At 36.6% G+C, this 23,551-nt stretch overlaps 1 protein-coding gene across 1 annotated transcript; it reads left to right on the top strand.

The window, feature by feature from the left end:
* The first annotated feature begins 91 nt into the window (after positions 1–91).
* LOC121193695 (RNA-binding protein MEX3B) lies at positions 92–8,710 on the top strand. The gene is made up of 4 exons (XM_041056132.1): positions 92–431; positions 972–1,553; positions 3,275–3,516; positions 3,692–8,710. The coding sequence occupies exons 2-4, from the start codon at positions 1,043–1,045 to the stop codon at positions 4,907–4,909; spliced, it is 1,971 nt and encodes a 656-aa protein (XP_040912066.1). The 5' UTR covers positions 92–431; positions 972–1,042; the 3' UTR covers positions 4,910–8,710.
* The last annotated feature ends 14,841 nt before the right edge of the window (positions 8,711–23,551 follow it).

Raw genomic sequence — 23,551 nt, 5'->3', positions numbered from 1 at the left:
GGTGACGTCAGTGCCGTGTGCGGGAGACGGAGCGGCGTGCGCCTGGCGAGACAAAGGCGGCGGACCGACCGGGGTCAGGCAGCAGCACAGAGCCGAGAATCACTGTTTTTTTTTAACTAAAAGGTAACTGCTAACCTTGGATTTCAGCAGCGGTTTCTCTGACGATACGCAGGATGAGGAGCCACTGACACTCCCAGGAGTACGGTTTGACTCTCCAGACGGATAAAAAACAACAGTGCCCTCTTAGCATTTTTAAACGTTTCTCCTACGCCCCCCCAATTTAGCCTGCTAGTTAGCTAACCCGCTAGCTCATAGCGCTGCACAGCACAGCGCTGGTCTCCTCCTCCTTCTCCTCTTGGCTGCTTCTCATCTTTCCCTCAAGAGCTGTGCGACAGCCGAAGACAGGACCTCGTCGACAAAGGCAAAACAAAGTAAGTTCATGTGGTTTTAGCACTTGTTTAATTTTAAAAATCAACACGGCTGCCTTGGAGAAAGAGCCCAAGTTCGGCTGACAGAACAGAGCTAACAGCTAGCTGTGGTGCTCCCAAACAAAGGGGTCGACAACGTGACTGAGTGCCGACTATGTGGAGCTAGCCTGTTAGCTTGGCTGTTGAAGCTAACAACAGCTTATATCCTTCTTTTATCTACATTTTTTAAATTGGAACAGCACATACAGGAGTGACTGAAGTTAGTGCCACAGAGTCTCTTCTTGACGGCGCGGGGAAATACTTTGTTCACTGGTGTTAGAGCGGACATGCTTTATCCTGACAAAACAACCAGCCTGGATGGTTTCAGTTGTCAGACAAGAAGCAACAACAGACAAAGCAAGGCGCCCAAATCAACACTATCACTGTCTACTGGTGTTTACTAGTGATCTGTGGCTCCCGGGTACTTTCCTGCAGCATTGTTTTGTGTGTGTTTAATGATAAACAACCACTTGACTTTTTGTTGTTTTTCCATTTTTATTTCAGAAGAAGAAGAGGGTGAGCTCACTCCCAACAAACAGGCATCCGTGATCTGATGTGAGATCCACGGAGAGACTATGCCTAGCCCTTTATTCCACCCCGAGATTATGGACCACGACGTGGTGATCAGCAGCCAGCACAACGGGGTCGGTCTGCCCCGAGAGACAGACCAAGAGTCCCGGGAAGAGGACCACCAAGAGGCGCTCCGCTTCGCCCTGGACCAGCTGTCACTCATGGCTCTGGAGAAAGTGGACTGTGGGGGCGGCGGTGGTAGCGGAGGCGGCGGGCTGGCCGACACTCTGGATGGGACCCAGGGTCCGGGTTCTGAGAGCTGCAACGGTGTGGGTGGAGGGGGCTACGTGGACCTACAGATGCTGGAGCATCCCGGTGGGTCACGGGACTCTCCGACGTCCTGCTCTCCATCCCCGGAGTACTACGGCTCGGGCGGGTACCACATGACCGGCTCACACTCCATGCTCCACGGGGAACAAAGCTCCGTCCTCTGCAGCAGGAAAAGAAGTGTCAACATGACTGAATGTGTGCCTGTCCCCAGCTCTGAACATGTGGCTGAAATAGTGGGGAGACAAGGTAAGAGCATGTGCGTGTGTGTGAGATGCTATTCCGACAGAGGAATTATATGTTGTTTATGTTTATGTACAGCTTGTTCAGGCAGCATGCAGCCTGGTTGTTCTTTGTTTGGGTGGCTCCTTGGTGAGGAGGAGGGTCTCTGAACTTTTTACAGCCTGAGCTCGGTGCTCAGGTCGCACTGCACTTACTGTTGGGGTCTTTAACGCCAACATAATGCGGGTACTTCATTAAAACACCATACCTACTGTATTTACATGCCGTTTTGAGCAGTATTTAGACAATGCCTTGACAGAGAGTGAGTGAGAGAGTGTGGTTGATGAGTAGGAGGGAGGGGGAGGGGTGGGAGAGGGTCAGACAAAGCGGCAGATTGTCGGGAGTCTGGACATGTCTAGCAGCCTGCACCAAACAAAGGAAATATACCGAAACATGTTCATTTTATACATCACATATCTCATGTGGCAGATCTGAACGCTGGCCCCACACTCCTAACCTATATATATGTTTGTGGCTGATTATCGTTGGCTTTGCAGAGCAGATTTTAGGCTGAAACGGGGCAGCAGGCGCACAAACACGGGACTGGGCGGTGTTACGCCCTGCACCCAGCTCTTGTCTGCCGATGCTGCCGCTCACGTCTGAGCCGCAGCATTTTTATACCTGCCATTTTTTACCCCCTTCTTTCATTATTATTATTTTTTTTAAATCAACATATGTCCCACACTTGAACCAGGCTCATGTGGTGGGTTTGGTTTGCCCGTCGCAGCCGCGGCGGCGTTACGGCATTGTTCTCTTTGTTTGAAAAAGCCATGCTTTCTGCTTCCCAGAATGACATCACACTCCGCGCGCCCTATTGGTCGCCGGGAATGAGCCGTCCATATTTAAAGAAACAGAGCACACGGCCGGCGCTGGCCGAGCAACATGAGTTGACACAGGCGGTGCAGCAGCCACCATTGACAGTAAATTTGGTCAGACAGGCTGCTCATGAATATGCTACATACGTGCTGCTGTTTTTGCTTTTGCGTCCACCGGTGTGACTGCACACGTGTAAAAATGGTTGGTCTCCGTGTTTGCTGGAGCTCTGTCCTGCTGCTGCTTGGTTTTTGTTTTTGAGGATTCAACACCCGATTGTACACAGCGGAGCTGAGCATGCTGATTCACTATTTGTCTACATATTCAGAAATGTATTGGGGCTGTTTTCATTTGACTACTTGTTTGATTATATAACATAATCACACGTTTATTTGTACACTTGGCTAATACCAAGCTAATACAGTAGTCCTTCAGTAAACCCTCACAGTGTTTGGTTTTCATTTCAGCTGTTTTAGATAGATGTTGAGCAACTTTAATGTCTTTTTAAAGGCTGTATATTGTGGTGCTGTTGAACCCCGTGGCTTTTAATGTATTGTCCAGCCGTTAAAATCACTGAGACTAAATATTAAACAATAGCACGGCGTTCAAAACTACTTATAAAGTTGGACCAATGCCTCGCCGTTTCAACAAAAACTGAACATTACGACCTTGGTAAAAAGATTTATTGCAGGGCTGTTGTATCAGATTGCATTCATTTTAACAGGTTTAGTAAACTGACACCGGGGTGTTTAAACAAGTCAGTTTTATTTCATTACTTGTTTGTGTATATTACATAATCACCCATGTATAAGGTTTTTGTGTCTGTGGTATAAAACTAATGCCTGTGTGTTGCTTCTTATTTCTGCATCTTCCAGGCTGTAAGATCAAGGCCTTGCGTGCCAAAACAAACACCTATATAAAGACTCCAGTGAGGGGTGAGGATCCCGTTTTTATCGTGACAGGACGCAGGGAAGATGTGGAGATGGCCAAACGTGAAATTGTCTCTGCAGCTGAGCATTTCTCTATGATCCGGGCATCCCGCTGCAAAGCTGGAGGACCTGGAGGAGGAGGCTCTCTTCCTGGACCTCCACACCTACCTGGACAGACCACCATACAGGTACAGAAACCCATGTGGTGCAGTCATCATGCTGTGTTTTTGTTTTGCTCTTGCCAAATAGCAAATAAATTATTGGATGCTAGTCTTTTTTTATTTATTTTTTTTATTTTTACATCTCTGGAAAGTAATGTTCTTGTGTTTCAGCCATTAAAATAGTTATATACCATTCATGCAGGTGAGAGTGCCCTACAGAGTAGTCGGTTTGGTTGTTGGACCAAAGGGAGCAACTATTAAGCGCATCCAGCAGCAGACTCACACCTACATCGTGACGCCCAGTCGAGAGAAAGACCCCGTGTTCGAGGTGACCGGGATGCCGGAAAATGTGGACAGAGCGAGAGAGGAGATCGAGACTCACATCACCCTGCGAACTGGAACCTTTGTAGACCTGCAGGGAGACAATGACTTCCACACCAACGGCACTGATGTCAGTCTGGAAGGCCTTGGCGCTCTCAGCGGAGGGCTGGGGGCGTCTCTGTGGTCCAGGGCTACCAACCACCATTCTGCCCCCCCTCCTCCCCCGCCCTCCCCCCCTCCTTCAATTCCCATGTCCATGCACCACTCCTCCAGCCGGAAGATGTCTTCCTCAGTTGCCTATCACACGCACAACGGTGGGATGAGCTCAGACAACTTCAGCACCACCCGCAAAGCCAACGAGGGAGGCAGTCCCACAAGCCCTTTTAGCACAGGCTCCAGCAGCGCTGGAGGAGGATTCACTTTTGGGGGCGACTCCACTCCAGGACTGCCGTCCTCAGATGAACTGGGCTTTGAGTTCAGTGCTTCCAACATCTGGGCGCCTTTCATCAATGGTGGAACAGGCAATAAGACAGCTGGCTCCTCCCAGCAGCAGCCTCTACGCCGCAACAGCAGTGGCCTCAGCGGTGGCGCCATCACTCCACGATTGTCTCCAACTCTGCCTCAGGACACAGGCGTGGGCCCTCTGGATCACCCACTAGCCCGTCGTGCACAGAGCGACCCCCTCAGCACTCTCTCCTGGCTACAGTCCGGCAGCGCAGGAGGTGGCTCCTTCTCTGGAGCATCTAGCTCCAGCTCCGGCGGCTCGTCAACCGGTTACTCCTCCTGCTCAGCCTCCTCCCTGCCCGGTGGCTCTCCCACTGACTCCGAGGGAGGCAGCAGTGGCGTGGGCCTCAGCTCTGGGATGCTGAGCCGACTGAAAGGCAACTCCGGCCCTGGCGTCGCGGGTCTAGTCGGCGTCGGCCCTGGGGTCAACAGGGACTGCTTTGTGTGTTTCGAAAGCGAGGTGACAGCAGCCCTGGTGCCTTGCGGCCACAACCTGTTCTGCATGGAGTGCGCTGGGCAGATCTGCCAGTCAGCTGAGCCAGAGTGCCCCGTCTGCCACACCCCCACCACACAGTGCATCCGCATCTTCTCCTAATGCCCCGGGCAGGTGTGCAGGATGGGGGGTAAAACATGAGAGTAGGGGGAAGGAGGACTAGAGTGGGGGCACCAGCTGTGGTGGAGGTGATGGAAAGATTCACACTAATAACCTTCACACATACACACACACGATGGACCATAATAAATACATTAATAGAGATGATGATACTATACGGATGTTGATTTATTGCTGATAACTGTCAAGATGAATAATAACAATAATAATAATAATAATGACAATGACTTATTTTCAGAGTGAAGTTAATTGAAACTGGTCTGTAGACAGTTGGGGCTCAGACAGTCTCTCGGTGGTGAACTCATGGAAGGAAACTAGTGTCTTATCTCTCTTCAGGCCTTCATTTTGACCCGGAGCAGCCTGCACCGCTGGCCCGTCGGTCTGTCTCGACATTTCTTCATTCTGGCTTCTTCAGATCTTTGCCTGCTTTCTCTCTCTCTCTCTCCTTCACAGCCTTTCCTTTTGACACTTTTGTACTTAACAGATATTTTTCGACGAAGCCGTCAGCGAGGCCTGCACTTTTCTACTCCTTGTTTTAATGTTCTCGACAGGACGCAAACTGTTCCAACAGACCCCTTTGCTCCTCTCCTCTGCTCTCACTCATGCTGTTGTTTGTGACATGAAGCGGCGGGGTTGCTATTTTTCTGTACGCTTTGGAACTTTTTTAAAGGTTGGCATGTAGTCAGGCACCTAGCAGAACAATACACCCGAGGGACCTCTTAAGGATGAATTCCTGTTTCTCGTTGCCACAGAAGAAAAAGTAGCCATCAGTAATGCCAAATGAATGCTATTAATAGACGTCTCGTAATTCTTGGATCAAACTCAATAACACGTTGGATGAATTTGGATGAGTCTGCCCCACGTTGCAAATGTGGCTGCTGCATTGATTCACATTAATTATCCTTTAATAAGTCAGAAACGTACCATTAGTGATACTGAAGGAATGTGTCTGAGGTCTGTACGTTTGGGCTGCCTGACAATCCCTTTACATCTCTCTTATCTTGCGTGCGTGCGTGTGTGTGAAAACAGTGGCCACTCATGCTGTCCTTCACATCGCCATCATTATTACGTGTCCTCACCACGAGGTGGTCTGGTTTCTGTCCTGCTGCCCCTCTCCTTTACTTCGCTCTCAGTCTTATAGGAAGGTGATGCTCTGATCCATCCACACCAGGATGTTTCCCTCTCATATCCATCTCTGTTACACTTAGATCGACTCATTTAGTGTTTTCTACTAGTTTTTGACTCTTGACTGTCGAGTGTGTGGCCTACAGACATATTTTGAACTCTAGGATAAGATAGGGCTTTTCTGATGTCACACGTGAATGTTTTGTCCAATAAGGTTAAGGAGAGATGTCGGCTCCTCCCACATGAAACAATAACAAGGGGCTTGATTGAAGCATTTTTTTTCCCATGCACTGTAACCCCCCCCCCCCAAAGCCCCTCTAAAAAATATAAAAAGAAAAAAAAAAAACAAGAAAAAAAAAAACAAGAGACAGCTCTTACTGTTTTTGTTAAGTTTTGGTCTTCCACCCCACTCTCACAGCAAAGCTGTATGGCACTCTCTCAGATGACACACTGTCATACCCATATAGCGCTGTACTCTTGGCCAAATATAGTGCACTATATGGTTAGTTGTTTGCGATTTGTCCTATGTTTCATAGCATTACTGAGTAACTCCCAGTGAGGCGGTTGCATCCTGTTTTCGTGTTTGTGTTTTTTTTTGTTCTGTTTTTTAAAGAGTTTGCAGTAACTGCCTCCTATAGTGTTAATACTGTACGGATGATCGGGGCGGTGTCGGTGTCGGTGTCGATGGTGCACGGTTGCCGCTCGTGGCCCTTTTGAACGTAATATGGAATCCTGCTCATAGAATGAGACAAGTCATGACAACTGAAATAAAACGACACACCTAATTCTCAAGGGCTTCCTCTGACTGCACAGACACATGATCACATTTTTCAGGCTCACACAGTAGGAAAGAATCAACTTATCCTTTATGGCAGCTAGTAGCTAGGTCATCCAGGGCTTCCAGACACTCTTTGTGTTCAAATCCCAGCAGCTGCAGAATGTTTTGCTCGTTGTTATGAATTAGTTTCTTTTGTTGTTGTTTTTTTAAAAATTGTCCCCCACACAGTCATCACCTGTTGGTAGAGCATTGCAGTTGCAGTGTGTCCTCCCTGGATGTAGTCACAGATCAGGATGTGTTGTGGGGGTTTTTTTAATATCAAGGAATAAAGGGTAGCTCTTCTTGAGTAAATAATTGGTGAAAATGGGCAGTTGCTGCTGTGCTTTGGTGCTCCAGCCAGTGTAACCTTCAACTTATTTGCTGTCTTGACTGTTTGTTGTTTGGTACTTGGGTGACGGAGGGCAGTAGGAATCTAATCTAACCAGCTGTCCTGGTTGAGCGCAGCAGTGCACTGATTCATGTGTCCACACATGTGAGGGGGCGAAAAAAAAAACTACCCAGGATTTGAACTGGTAGCCTTTCTGAAGGCTAACCCATGGTGCTTTGGTACAACTCCATATTGACACGCAGTGACAAACGAACCCAGTCATTAGCGGGAGGGGCCATTTAGTTCTCAGACGAAAACTCCCGCAGTGCACCGCTCACCTGGCAGCCCTGTTCTCATTCTCGTTGGAACCGGTGTAATCCCATCCCCTTGTCGAGCTCCGGTGTCAAGCGTCGCATTTTCGTCTCTCACTCGTTCACACGATGCACAGATGCAGGGCTATGAATGTGTCTGAGTGAACCAGATCAGCCGCGACTGCTGTGTGAGTCTGTTCAGGCCAACCTTAAAGCCCATCTTCAAACTGTCCCAAGTTTGATATGTTAAAGAAATAAAATGTGTTGTATTTTGCCAGATGGGTCTAATGTCAGTCCCGGTGCTGCGCCGGGATGTTTCTGGCCTGTGAGAGAATGTTAGGGTGTTATGTACAGTAGTTTAATTGTTTAAAAAGGTACCATTTTTTTCAGATTGACTGCTGATTTTTATTTTTATTTTTTTTAGCCAAACTTAATCCCTCCCCCATTTCCTTCCTAAAGGTTTGAAAACAGGGTTTCCTGAGGCATGCTAGCCAGTGACCTCTGACCTTTTTTTTCCGTGATTAGAGGGGGGATGCAAAGAGAGCCACGCCAGTAAGGGGTGATAGACTCCCCTCAAGCCTCCGCTCCTATTTTTGCTTTAATTCTCTTTGTATGCAGAACCAAAATGTAAAACGTCAGCAAACTAGGCTTCAGTCCTGACCTGTGTGTGTAAATACCCTGAATACAATCATTGGGATCTTGTTTTCAAAAGCAAAATGACTTAATTGAAGATAAGTGTAGTTTCTAAAGAACATGTATCATTATTTGTAAGTTAACCATCTGCATGTCTTCAAGCCACCCGGCATTAGCTAATAATTTTTAAGATTAAAAAAAAAGAAAGAAAAAAAAACTTTTTACACATTTTATTTTTTACGATTTATTTGCTTACCTAAATATCCCAGACAATAATGTGACCCTTTTTATTACTTCAAATTTATTTTTATTTTCCATTTTTTATTTTCCTTATTTCCTGTGTACTACATATAGGCAATTTATAACAAAATGAGAAAACTATTGAAGAAATTTTAAAATTGAAATATATTTTATTTGAAAGTTTATGGACCTTTTAACCGTGACCCGGGAAAATTGTATAATCATATAATTTGAGCTGACTTGACGGTTATGAGAAATGTATCAAGAGTTTTATTTTTTATGCTTCTTTAATAAAGTCTTGTTTTTGGTTTCATTTTTTTACTGTAAAATAAGAACTCTTGACTTGTGTCTTATTTCTGCTGAGCGCAGAGCAGGAGTATGCAGCAGCTTCGCCACACAGTGGCAGTAGAAGCGCCTGCATCAGAGCCGCAGATCAAACCATGAGTAATGTAGGGGTGTAAGACCTGCAGCTCAGACATGTTTGTCTCAATGAACAATGTCACTTCTTTAGGCCTGGATCTAACATTTGAATAGGTTTTTTGAAGGGATTATTATTATTCTCCTCTTTTATTTTTCTTCCTCCACTTTGTCGTCTAATTTGACCCCCTGAATATGCTCAAAAAGTCACCAAACTTTGCCCAAAACTGTCCCCTGATGAAAATTCTTGTTTGACACTGTCCATGCAACCGGGCGCAGCCAAACGGCTCTGCAGTGCCCCCTAGAGTGTGAAAATATTCACCATAAGACCTGCGGACTTGAAAATTGGTACACACACAGCATCACGTCAAGACGAGAAAAAAAGCCTCTTTGAGAAAAATTCCACAATGTACAAGAAGTCAGATTCAGAGAACTTTATTTGTCCCTGGTTGGATATTTAAGGCACATTGAGCAGCATGAGGTGAAAAAAACATTTCAAACAAGACACAAAAAATAAAAAACCCATACAATATATATACAGATATTTACAATACCAGGGTGAATAAAGTGCAGACAATGTAAAAGTAAAATGAAATTACAGGGATTATGTATTAGTTTATTGCAGAGGTAGTATGGTTAATAAATAATAAATAGTCACAGAAAAGGTGCAATTGAGAAGGTGCATAAAAGGGTGCATAAAAAATAGTACAGTATAGACAGGGAGAAAGAGTGTGTGGGGTGTGGTGGGGGGGTTTGAAGATACAGAGTGAGAGAATGAAGGGATGGTGTGCTAGGAGATGGAGTTTAGGAGCAGAATAGCTTTGGGAACAAAGGTGGCCCTCCTTCTCAGGGTTTTGCAGGCAGGGCAGAGGAGCTGCTGTCCAGAGCGGAGCCATTAAAATGCTGAGTGAAGGATGTGTTAGAGGTCTTTGATTATCTTGCCTGCCAACCTGAATACCTGTTGGTCATGAATGTGTGTGAGAGATCGGACAGGCAGGCTGACGTTCTTAGAGGCCGATTTTGATGCCTTCCTATACTATGACGTTTTTTATGACATTTTGAGGTCAAAAAATTTTTTGACTTTTTTTGTCCGATTTTGATGCCTTACTATACTATGACGTTTTTTATGACATTTTGAGGTCAAAAAAATTTTTTGACTTTTTTGGCCAAAAAAAACGGCATACTATACTATGACGTTTTTTATGACATTTTGAGGTCCAAAAAAATTTTGACTTTTTTTGGCTGAAAAAAACGCCATACTATACTATGATGTTTTTTATGACATTTTGAGGTCAAAAAAAATTTTGACTTTTTTTGTCCGATTTTGACGCCATACTATACTATGATGTTTTTTATGACATTTTGAGGTCAAAAAAATTTTTTGACTTTTTTTGGCCGAAAAAAACACCATACTATACTATGACGTTTTTTATGACATTTTGAGGTAAAAAAAATTTGGACTTTTTTTGGCCGAAAAAGACGCCATACTATACTATGACGTTTTTTTATGACATTTTGAGGTCCAAAAAAATTTTGACTTTTTTTGACCGATTTTGACGCCTTACTATACTATGACGTTTTTTATGACATTTTGAGGTCAAAAAATTTTTTTGACTTTTTTATTCCGATTTTGACGCCTTACTATACTATGACGTTTTTTATGACATTTTGAGGTCAAAAAAAATTTTGACTTTTTTTGTCCGATTTTGACGCCTTACTATACTATGACGTTTTTTATGACATTTTGAGGTCAAAAAATTTTTGACTTTTTTTGAGCGAAAAAAAAAAGCCATACTATACTATGACGTTTTTTATGACATTTTGAGGTCCAAAAAAATTTTGACTTTTTTTGTCCGATTTTGACGCCTTACTATACTATGACGTTTTTTACGACATTTTGAGGTCGAAAAAAATTTTGACTTTTTTTGTCCGATTTTGACGCCTTACTATACTATGACGTTTTTTATGACATTTTGAGGTCAAAAAAATTTGGACTTTTTTTGTCCGATTTTGACGCCTTACTATACTATGACATTTTTTATGACATTTTGAGGTCAAAAAAATTTTTGACTTTTTTTGTCCGATTTTGACGCCTTACTATACTATGACGTTTTTTATGACATTTTGAGGTCAAAAAATTTTTTGGCTTTTTTTGTCCGATTTTGACGCCATACTATACTATGACGTTTTTTATGACATTTTGAGGTCCAAAAAAATTTGGACTTTTTTGTCCGATTTTGACGCCTTACTATACTATGACGTTTTTTATGACATTTTGAGGTCAGAAAAAATTTGGACTTTTTTTGGCCGAAAAAAACGCCATACTATACTATGACGTTTTTTATGACATTTTGAGGTCAGAAAAAATTGGACTTTTTTTGCCCGATTTTGACGCCTTACTATACTATGACGTTTTTTATGACATTTTGAGGTCCAAAAAAATTTTGACTAATTTTGGCCGAAAAAAACGCCATACTATACTATGTTTTTTATGACATTTTGAGGTCCAAAAAAATTTTGACTTTTTTTGGCCGAAAAAAACGCCATACTATACTATGACGTTTTTTATGACATTTTGAGGTCAAAAAAATTTTTGACTTTTTTTGTCCGATTTTGACGCCTTACTATACTATGACGTTTTTTATGACATTTTGAGGTCAAAAATTTTTTTGACTTTTTTTGTCCGATTTTGACGCCATACTATACTATGACGTTTTTTATGACATTTTGAGGTCCAAAAAAATTTTGACTTTTTTTGTCCGATTTTGACGCCTTACTATACTATGACGTTTTTTATGACATTTTGAGGTCAGAAAAAATTTTGACTTTTTTTGGCCGAAAAAAACGCCATACTATACTATGACGTTTTTTATGACATTTTGAGGTCAAAAAATTTTTTGACTTTTTTTGGCCGAAAAAAACGCCATACTATACTATGACGTTTTTTATGACATTTTGAGGTCAAAAAAATTTTTGACTTTTTTTGTCCGATTTTGACGCCTTACTATACTATGACGTTTTTTATGACATTTTGAGGTCCAAAAAAATTTTGACTTTTTTTGTCCGATTTTGACGCCTTACTATACTATGACGTTTTTTATGACATTTTGAAGTCAGAAAAAATTTTGACTTTTTTTGTCCGATTTTGACGCCTTACTATACTATGACGTTTTTTATGACATTTTGAGGTCCAAAAAAATTTTGACTAATTTTGGCCGAAAAAAACGCCATACTATACTATGACGTTTTTTATGACATTTTGAGGTCAAAAAAATTTTTGACTTTTTTTGTCCGATTTTGACGCCTTACTATACTATGACGTTTTTTATGACATTTTGAGGTCCAAAAAAATTTGGACTTTTTTTGGCCGAAAAAAACGCCTTACTATACTATGACGTTTTTTATGACATTTTGAGGTCAAAAAAAAATTGGACTTTTTTTGGCCGATTTTGACGCCATACTATACTATGACGTTTTTTATGACATTTTGAGGTCAAAAAAATTTTTGACTTTTTTTGTCCGATTTTGACGCCTTACTATACTATGACGTTTTTTATGACATTTTGAGGTCCAAAATAATTTTGACTTTTTTTGGCCGAAAAAAACGCCATACTATACTATGACGTTTTTTATGACATTTTGAGGTCAGAAAAAATTTGGACTTTTTTTGGCCGAAAAAAACGCCATACTATACTATGACGTTTTTTATGACATTTTGAGGTCAGAAAAAATTTTGACTTTTTTTGGCCGAAAAAAAACGCCATACTATACTATGACGTTTTTTATGACATTTTGAGGTCAGAAAAAAATTTGACTTTTTTTGGCCGAAAAAAACGCCATACTATACTATGACGTTTTTTATGACATTTTGAGGTCAGAAAAAATTTTGACTTTTTTTGGCCGAAAAAAACGCCATACTATACTATGACGTTTTTTATGACATTTTGAGGTCAAAAAAATTTTTGACTTTTTTTGGCCGAAAAAAACGCCATACTATACTATGACGTTTTTTATGACATTTTGAGGTCAAAAAATTTTTTGACTTTTTTTGTCCGATTTTGACGCCTTACTATACTATGACGTTTTTTATGACATTTTGAGGTCCAAAAAAATTTTGACTTTTTTTGTCCGATTTTGACGCCTTACTATACTATGACGTTTTTTATGACATTTTGAAGTCAGAAAAAATTTTGACTTTTTTTGTCCGATTTTGACGCCTTACTATACTATGACGTTTTTTATGACATTTTGAGGTCCAAAAAAATTTTGACTAATTTTGGCCGAAAAAAACGCCATACTATACTATGACGTTTTTTATGACATTTTGAGGTCAAAAAAATTTTTGACTTTTTTTGTCCGATTTTGACGCCTTACTATACTATGACGTTTTTTATGACATTTTGAGGTCCAAAAAAATTTGGACTTTTTTTGGCCGAAAAAAACGCCATACTATACTATGACGTTTTTTATGACATTTTGAGGTCAAAAAAAAATTGGACTTTTTTTGCCCGATTTTGACGCCATACTATACTATGACGTTTTTTATGACATTTTGAGGTCAAAAAAATTTTTGACTTTTTTTGTCCGATTTTGACGCCTTACTATACTATGACGTTTTTTATGACATTTTGAGGTCCAAAATAATTTTGACTTTTTTTGGCCGAAAAAAACGCCATACTATACTATGACGTTTTTTATGACATTTTGAGGTCAGAAAAAATTTTGACTTTTTTTGGCCGAAAAAAACGCCATACTATACTATGACGTTTTTTATGACATTTTGAGGTCAAAAAAATTTTTGACTTTTTTTGTCCGATTTTGACGCCTTACTATACTATGACGTTTTTTATGACATTTTGAGGTCCAAAAAAATTTTGACTTTTTTTGTCCGATTTTGACGCCTTACTATACTATGACGTTTTTTATGACATTTTGAAGTCAGAAAAAATTTTGACTTTTTTTGTCCGATTTTGACGCCTTACTATACTATGACGTTTTTTATGACATTTTGAGGTCCAAAAAAATTTTGACTAATTTTGGCCGAAAAAAACGCCATACTATACTATGACGTTTTTTATGACATTTTGAGGTCAAAAAAATTTTTGACTTTTTTTGTCCGATTTTGACGCCTTACTATACTATGACGTTTTTTATGACATTTTGAGGTCCAAAAAAATTTGGACTTTTTTTGGCCGAAAAAAACGCCATACTATACTATGACGTTTTTTATGACATTTTGAGGTCAGAAAAAATTTTGACTTTTTTTGTCCGATTTTGACGCCTTACTATACTATGACGTTTTTTATGACATTTTGAGGTCAGAAAAAATTTTGACTTTTTTTGGCCGAAAAAAACGCCATACTATACTATGACGTTTTTTATGACATTTTGAGGTCCAAAAAAATTTGGACTTTTTTTGGCCGAAAAAAACGCCATACTATACTATGACGTTTTTTATGACATTTTGAGGTCAAAAAAAAATTGGACTTTTTTTGCCCGATTTTGACGCCATACTATACTATGACGTTTTTTATGACATTTTGAGGTCAAAAAAATTTTTGACTTTTTTTGTCCGATTTTGACGCCTTACTATACTATGACGTTTTTTATGACATTTTGAGGTCCAAAATAATTTTGACTTTTTTTGGCCGAAAAAAACGCCATACTATACTATGACGTTTTTTATGACATTTTGAGGTCAGAAAAAATTTTGACTTTTTTTGGCCGAAAAAAACGCCATACTATACTATGACGTTTTTTATGACATTTTGAGGTCAAAAAAATTTTTGATTTTTTTTGTCCGATTTTGACGCCTTACTATACTATGACGTTTTTTATGACATTTTGAGGTCCAAAAAAATTTTGACTTTTTTTGTCCGATTTTGACGCCTTACTATACTATGACGTTTTTTATGACATTTTGAAGTCAGAAAAAATTTTGACTTTTTTTGTCCGATTTTGACGCCTTACTATACTATGACGTTTTTTATGACATTTTGAGGTCCAAAAAAATTTTGACTAATTTTGGCCGAAAAAAACGCCATACTATACTATGACGTTTTTTATGACATTTTGAGGTCAAAAAAATTTTTGACTTTTTTTGTCCGATTTTGACGCCTTACTATACTATGACGTTTTTTATGACATTTTGAGGTCCAAAAAAATTTGGACTTTTTTTGGCCGAAAAAAACGCCATACTATACTATGACGTTTTTTATGACATTTTGAGGTCAGAAAAAATTTTGACTTTTTTTGTCCGATTTTGACGCCTTACTATACTATGACGTTTTTTATGACATTTTGAGGTCAGAAAAAATTTTGACTTTTTTTGGCCGAAAAAAACGCCATACTATACTATGACGTTTTTTATGACATTTTGAGGTCAAAAAAATTTTTGACTTTTTTTGGCCGAAAAAAACGCCATACTATACTATGACGTTTTTTATGACATTTTGAGGTCAAAAAAATTTTTGACTTTTTTTGTCCGATTTTGACGCCTTATTATACTGACGTTTTTTATGACATTTTGAGGTCCAAAAAATTTTTGACTTTTTTGTCCGAAAAAAACGCCATACTATACTATGACGTTTTTTATGACATTTTGAGGTCAAAATTTTTTTTGACTTTTTTGTCCGATTTTGACGCCTTACTATACTATGACGTTTTTTATGACATTTTGAGGTCAAAAAAATTTTTGACTTTTTTTGTCCGATTTTGACGCCTTACTATACTATGACGTTTTTTATGACATTTTGAGGTCAAAAATTTTTTTGACTTTTTTTGTCCGATTTTGACGCCATACTATACTATGACGTTTCTTATGACATTTTGAGGTCAGAAAAAATTTGGACTTTTTTTGGCCGAAAAAAACGCCATACTATACTATGACGTTTTTTATGACATTTTGAGGTCCAAAAAAATTTTGACTTTTTTTGTCCGAAAAAAACGCCATACTATACTATGACGTTTTTTATGACATTTTGAGGTCAGAAAAAATTTGGACTTTTTTTGGCCGAAAAAAACGCCATACTATACTATGACGTTTTTTATGACATTTTGAGGTCAGAAAAAATTTTGACTTTTTTTGGCCGAAAAAAACGCCATACTATACTATGACGTTTTTTATGACATTTTGAGGTCAAAAAAATTTTTGACTTTTTTTGTCCGATTTTGACGCCTTACTATACTATGACGTTTTTTATGACATTTTGAGGTCAGAAAAAATTTTGACTTTTTTTGGCCGAAAAAAACGCCATACTATACTATGACGTTTTTTATGACATTTTGAGGTCAAAAAAATTTTTGACTTTTTTTGGCCGAAAAAAACGCCATACTATACTATGACGTTTTTTATGACATTTTGAGGTCCAAAAAAATTTTGACTTTTTTTGGCCGAAAAAAACGCCATACTATACTATGACGTTTTTTATGACATTTTGAGGTCAAAAAAATTTTTGACTTTTTTTGTCCGATTTTGACGCCTTACTATACTATGACGTTTTTTATGACATTTTGAGGTCAAAAATTTTTTTGACTTTTTTTGTCCGATTTTGACGCCATACTATACTATGACGTTTTTTATGACATTTTGAGGTCCAAAAAAATTTTGACTTTTTTTGTCCGATTTTGACGCCTTACTATACTATGACGTTTTTTATGACATTTTGAGGTCAAAAAAAATTTTGACTTTTTTTGGCCGAAAAAAACGCCATACTATACTATGACGTTTTTATGACATTTTGAGGTCAAAATTTTTTTTTACTTTTTTTGTCCGATTTTGACGCCTTACTATACTATGACGTTTTTTATGACATTTTGAGGTCAAAAATTTTTTTGACTTTTTTTGGCCGAAAAAAACGCCATACTATACTATGATGTTTTTTATGACATTTTGAGGTCCAAAAAAATTTTGACTTTTTTTGTCCGATTTTGACGCCTTACTATACTATGACGTTTTTTATGACATTTTGAGGTCCAAAAAAATTTTGACTTTTTTTGGCCGAAAAAAACGCCATACTATACTATGACGTTTTTTATGACATTTTGAGGTCAAAAAAAATTTTGACTTTTTTTGCCCGATTTTGACGCCATACTATACTATGACGTTTTTTATGACATTTTGAGGTCAAAAAAATTTTTGACTTTTTTTGTCCGATTTTGACGCCTTACTATACTATGACGTTTTTTATGACATTTTGAGGTCAAAAATTTTTTTGACTTTTTTTGTCCGATTTTGACGCCATACTATACTATGACGTTTTTTATGACATTTTGAGGTCAGAAAAAATTTTGACTTTTTTTGGCCGAAAAAAACGCCTTACTATACTATGACGTTTTTTATGACATTTTGAGGTCAAAAATTTTTTTGACTTTTTTTGGCCGAAAAAAACGCCATACTATACTATGATGTTTTTTATGACATTTTGAGGTCCAAAAAAATTTTGACTTTTTTTGTCCGATTTTGACGCCATACTATACTATGACGTTTTTTATGACATTTTGAGGTCAGAAAAAATTTTGACTTTTTTTGGCCGAAAAAAACGCCTTACTATACTATGACGTTTTTTATGACATTTTGAGGTCAAAAATTTTTTTGACTTTTTTTGGCCGAAAAAAACGCCATACTATACTATGATGTTTTTTATGACATTTTGAGGTCCAAAAAAATTTTGACTTTTTTTGTCCGATTTTGACGCCTTACTATACTATGACGTTTTTTATGACATTTTGAGGTCCAAAAAAATTTTGACTTTTTTTGGCCGAAAAAAACGGCATACTATACTATGACGTTTTTTATGACATTTTGAGGTCAAAAATTTTTTTGACTTTTTTTGTCCGATTTTGACGCCATACTATACTATGACGTTTTTTTATGACATTTTGAGGTCAGAAAAAATTTTGACTTTTTTTGGCCGAAAAAAACGCCATACTATACTATGACGTTTTTTATGACATTTTGAGGTCAAAAAAATTTTTGACTTTTTTTGTCCGAAAAAAAACACCATACTATACTATGACGTTTTTTATGACATTTTGAGGTCAAAAAAATTTTTGACTTTTTTTGTCCGATTTTGACCCCTTACTATACTATGACGTTTTTTATGACATTTTGAGGTCCAAAAAAATTTTGACTTTTTTTGGCCGAAAAAAACGCCATACTATACTATGACGTTTTTATGACATTTTGAGGTCAAAATTTTTTTTTACTTTTTTTGTCCGATTTTGACGCCTTACTATACTATGACGTTTTTTATGACATTTTGAGGTCAAAAATTTTTTTGACTTTTTTTGGCCGAAAAAAACGGCATACTATACTATGATGTTTTTTATGACATTTTGAGGTCAAAAAAAATTTTGACTAATTTTGGCCGAAAAAAACGCCATACTATACTATGACGTTTTTTATGACATTTTGAGATCCAAAAAAATGTTGACTTTTTTTGTCCGAAAAAAACGCCATACTATACTATGACGTTTTTTATGACATTTTGAGGTCCAAAAAAATTTTGACTTTTTTTGGCCGAACAAATCGCCATACTATACTATGACGTTTTTTATGACATTTTGAGGTCAAAAAATTTTTTGACTTTTTTTGTCCGAAAAAAACGCCATACTATACTATGACGTTTTTTATGACATTTTGAGGTCAGAAAAAATTTGGACTTTTTTTGGCCGAAAAAAACGCCATACTATACTATGACGTTTTTTATGACATTTTGAGGTCCAAAAAAATTTAGACGTTTTTTGGCCGAAAAAAACGCCATACTATACTATGACGTTTTTTATGACATTTTGAGGTCAAAAAAAATTTTGACTTTTTTTGTCCGATTTTGACGCCTTACTATACTATGACGTTTTTTATGACATTTTGAGGTCAGAAAAAATTTTGACTTTTTTTGGCCGAAAAACACGCCATACTATACTATGACGTTTTTTATGACATTTTGAGGTCAGAAAAAATTTTGACTTTTTTTGGCCGAAAAAAACGCCATACTATACTATGACGTTTTTTATGACATTTTGAGGTCCAAAAAAATTTTGACTTTTTTTGTCCGAAAAAAACGCCATACTATACTATGACGTTTTTTATGACATTTTGAGGCCAGAAAAAATTTTGACTTTTTTTGGCCGAAAAAAACGCCATACTATACTATGACGTTTTTTTATGACATTTTGAGGTCAAAAAAATTTTTGACTTTTTTTGTCCGATTTTGACGCCTTACTATACTATGACGTTTTTTATGACATTTTGAGGTCAGAAAAAATTTTGACTTTTTTTGGCCGAAAAAAACGCCATACTATACTATGACGTTTTTTATGACATTTTGAGGTCAAAAAAATTTTTGACTTTTTTTGGCCGAAAAAAACGCCATACTATACTATGACGTTTTTTATGACATTTTGAGGTCAAAAAAATTTTTGACTTTTTTTGTCCGATTTTGACGCCTTATTATACTATGACGTTTTTTATGACATTTTGAGGTCCAAAAAATTTTTGACTTTTTTTGTCCGAAAAAAACGCCATACTATACTATGACGTTTTTTATGACATTTTGAGGTCAAAATTTTTTTTGACTTTTTTGTCCGATTTTGACGCCTTACTATACTATGACGTTTTTTATGACATTTTGAGGTCAAAAAAATTTTTGACTTTTTTTGTCCGATTTTGACGCCTTACTATACTATGACGTTTTTTATGACATTTTGAGGTCAAAAATTTTTTTGACTTTTTTTGTCCGATTTTGACGCCATACTATACTATGACGTTTTTTATGACATTTTGAGGTCAGAAAAAATTTTGACTTTTTTTGGCCGAAAAAAACGCCATACTATACTATGACGTTTTTTATGACATTTTAAGGTCCAAAAAAATTTTGACTTTTTTTGTCCGAAAAAAACGCCATACTATACTATGACGTTTTTTATGACATTTTGAGGTCAGAAAAAATTTGGACTTTTTTTGGCCGAAAAAAACGCCATACTATACTATGACATTTTTTATGACATTTTGAGGTCAGAAAAAATTTTGACTTTTTTTGGCCGAAAAAAACGCCATACTATACTATGACGTTTTTTATGACATTTTGAGGTCAAAAAAATTTTTGACTTTTTTTGTCCGATTTTGACGCCTTACTATACTATGACGTTTTTTATGACATTTTGAGGTCAGAAAAAATTTTGACTTTTTTTGGCCGAAAAAAACGCCATACTATACTATGACGTTTTTTATGACATTTTGAGGTCAAAAAAATTTTTGACTTTTTTTGGCCGAAAAAAACGCCATACTATACTATGACGTTTTTTATGACATTTTGAGGTCCAAAAAAATTTTGACTTTTTTTGGCCGAAAAAAACGCCATACTATACTATGACGTTTTTTATGACATTTTGAGGTCAAAAAAAATTTTGACTTTTTTTGCCCGATTTTGACGCCATACTATACTATGACGTTTTTTATGACATTTTGAGGTCAAAAATTTTTTTGACTTTTTTTGTCCGATTTTGACGCCTTACTATACTATGACGTTTTTTATGACATTTTGAGGTCAAAAAAATTTTTGACTTTTTTTGTCCGATTTTGACGCCTTACTATACTATGACGTTTTTTATGACATTTTGAGGTCAAAAAAAATTTTGACTAATTTTGTCCGAAAAAAACGCCATACTATACTATGACGTTTTTTATGACATTTTGAGGTCCAAAAAAATTTTGACTTTTTTTGGCCGAAAAAAACGCCATACTATACTATGACGTTTTTTATGACATTTTGAGGTCAAAAAAATTTTTGACTTTTTTTGGCCAAAAAAAACGCCATACTATACTATGACGTTTTTTATGACATTTTGAGGTCAGAAAAAATTTTGACTTTTTTTGGCCGAAAAAAACGCCATACTATACTATGACGTTTTTTATGACATTTTGAGGTCAGAAAAAATTTTGACTTTTTTTGGCCGAAAAAAACGCCATACTATACTATGACGTTTTTTATGACATTTTGAGGTCAAAAAAATTTTTGACTTTTTTTGTCCGATTTTGACGCCTTACTATACTATGACGTTTTTTATGACATTTTGAGGTCAAAAAAAATTTTGACTTTTTTTGCCCGATTTTGACGCCTTACTATACTATGACGTTTTTTATGACATTTTGAGGTCAGAAAAAATTTTGACTTTTTTTGTCCGATTTTGACGCCATACTATACTATGACGTTTTTTATGACATTTTGAGGTCCAAAAAAATTTTGACTTTTTTTGGCCGAAAAAAACGCCATACTATACTATGACGTTTTTTATGACATTTTGAGGTCAAAAAAAATTTTTACTTTTTTTGCCCGATTTTGACGCCATACTATACTATGACGTTTTTTATGACATTTTGAGGTCAAAAAAATTTTTGACTTTTTTTGTCCGATTTTGACGCCTTACTATACTATGACGTTTTTTATGACATTTTGAGGTCCAAAATAATTTTGACTTTTTTTGGCCGAAAAAAACGCCATACTATACTATGACGTTTTTTATGACATTTTGAGGTCAGAAAAAATTTTGACTTTTTTTGGCCGAAAAAAACGCCATACTATACTATGACGTTTTTTATGACATTTTGAGGTCAAAAAAATTTTTGACTTTTTTTGGCCGAAAAAAACGCCATACTATACTATGACGTTTTTTATGACATTTTGAGGTCAAAAAAATTTTTGACTTTTTTTGTCCGATTTTGACGCCTTATTATACTATGACGTTTTTTATGACATTTTGAGGTCCAAAAAATTTTTGACTTTTTTTGTCCGAAAAAAACGCCATACTATACTATGACGTTTTTTATGACATTTTGAGGTCAAAATTTTTTTTGACTTTTTTGTCCGATTTTGACGCCTTACTATACTATGACGTTTTTTATGACATTTTGAGGTCAAAAAAATTTTTGACTTTTTTTGTCCGATTTTGACGCCTTACTATACTATGACGTTTTTTATGACATTTTGAGGTCAAAAATTTTTTTGACTTTTTTTGTCCGATTTTGACGCCATACTATACTATGACGTTTTTTATGACATTTTGAGGTCAGAAAAAATTTTGACTTTTTTTGGCCGAAAAAAACGCCATACTATACTATGACGTTTTTTATGACATTTTAAGGTCCAAAAAAATTTTGACTTTTTTTGTCCGAAAAAAACGCCATACTATACTATGACGTTTTTTATGACATTTTGAGGTCAGAAAAAATTTGGACTTTTTTTGGCCGAAAAAAACGCCATACTATACTATGACATTTTTTATGACATTTTGAGGTCAGAAAAAATTTTGACTTTTTTTGGCCGAAAAAAACGCCATACTATACTATGACGTTTTTTATGACATTTTGAGGTCAAAAAAATTTTTGACTTTTTTTGTCCGATTTTGACGCCTTACTATACTATGACGTTTTTTATGACATTTTGAGGTCAGAAAAAATTTTGACTTTTTTTGGCCGAAAAAAACGCCATACTATACTATGACGTTTTTTATGACATTTTGAGGTCAAAAAAATTTTTGACTTTTTTTGGCCGAAAAAAACGCCATACTATACTATGACGTTTTTTATGACATTTTGAGGTCCAAAAAAATTTTGACTTTTTTTGGCCGAAAAAAACGCCATACTATACTATGACGTTTTTTATGACATTTTGAGGTCAAAAAAAATTTTGACTTTTTTTGCCCGATTTTGACGCCATACTATACTATGACGTTTTTTATGACATTTTGAGGTCAAAAATTTTTTTGACTTTTTTTGTCCGATTTTGACGCCTTACTATACTATGACGTTTTTTATGACATTTTGAGGTCAAAAAAATTTTTGACTTTTTTTGTCCGATTTTGACGCCTTACTATACTATGACGTTTTTTATGACATTTTGAGGTCAAAAAAAATTTTGACTAATTTTGTCCGAAAAAAACGCCATACTATACTATGACGTTTTTTATGACATTTTGAGGTCCAAAAAAATTTTGACTTTTTTTGGCCGAAAAAAACGCCATACTATACTATGACGTTTTTTATGACATTTTGAGGTCAAAAAAATTTTTGACTTTTTTTGGCCAAAAAAAACGCCATACTATACTATGACGTTTTTTATGACATTTTGAGGTCAGAAAAAATTTTGACTTTTTTTGGCCGAAAAAAACGCCATACTATACTATGACGTTTTTTATGACATTTTGAGGTCAGAAAAAATTTTGACTTTTTTTGGCCGAAAAAAACGCCATACTATACTATGACGTTTTTTATGACATTTTGAGGTCAAAAAAATTTTTGACTTTTTTTGTCCGATTTTGACGCCTTACTATACTATGACGTTTTTTATGACATTTTGAGGTCAAAAAAAATTTTGACTTTTTTTGCCCGATTTTGACGCCTTACTATACTATGACGTTTTTTATGACATTTTGAGGTCAGAAAAAATTTTGACTTTTTTTGTCCGATTTTGACGCCATACTATACTATGACGTTTTTTATGACATTTTGAGGTCCAAAAAAATTTTGACTTTTTTTGGCCGAAAAAAACGCCATACTATACTATGACGTTTTTTATGACATTTTGAGGTCAAAAAAAATTTTTACTTTTTTTGCCCGATTTTGACGCCATACTATACTATGACGTTTTTTATGACATTTTGAGGTCAAAAAAATTTTTGACTTTTTTTGTCCGATTTTGACGCCTTACTATACTATGACGTTTTTTATGACATTTTGAGGTCCAAAATAATTTTGA

This window comes from Toxotes jaculatrix, chromosome 14, assembly GCF_017976425.1.
Source record: "Toxotes jaculatrix isolate fToxJac2 chromosome 14, fToxJac2.pri, whole genome shotgun sequence".
NCBI classification, from domain to species: domain Eukaryota; kingdom Metazoa; phylum Chordata; class Actinopteri; family Toxotidae; genus Toxotes; species Toxotes jaculatrix.
Note: the sequence above shows the minus strand (reverse complement) of the source record. Positions and strands in the feature narration are given on the sequence as shown.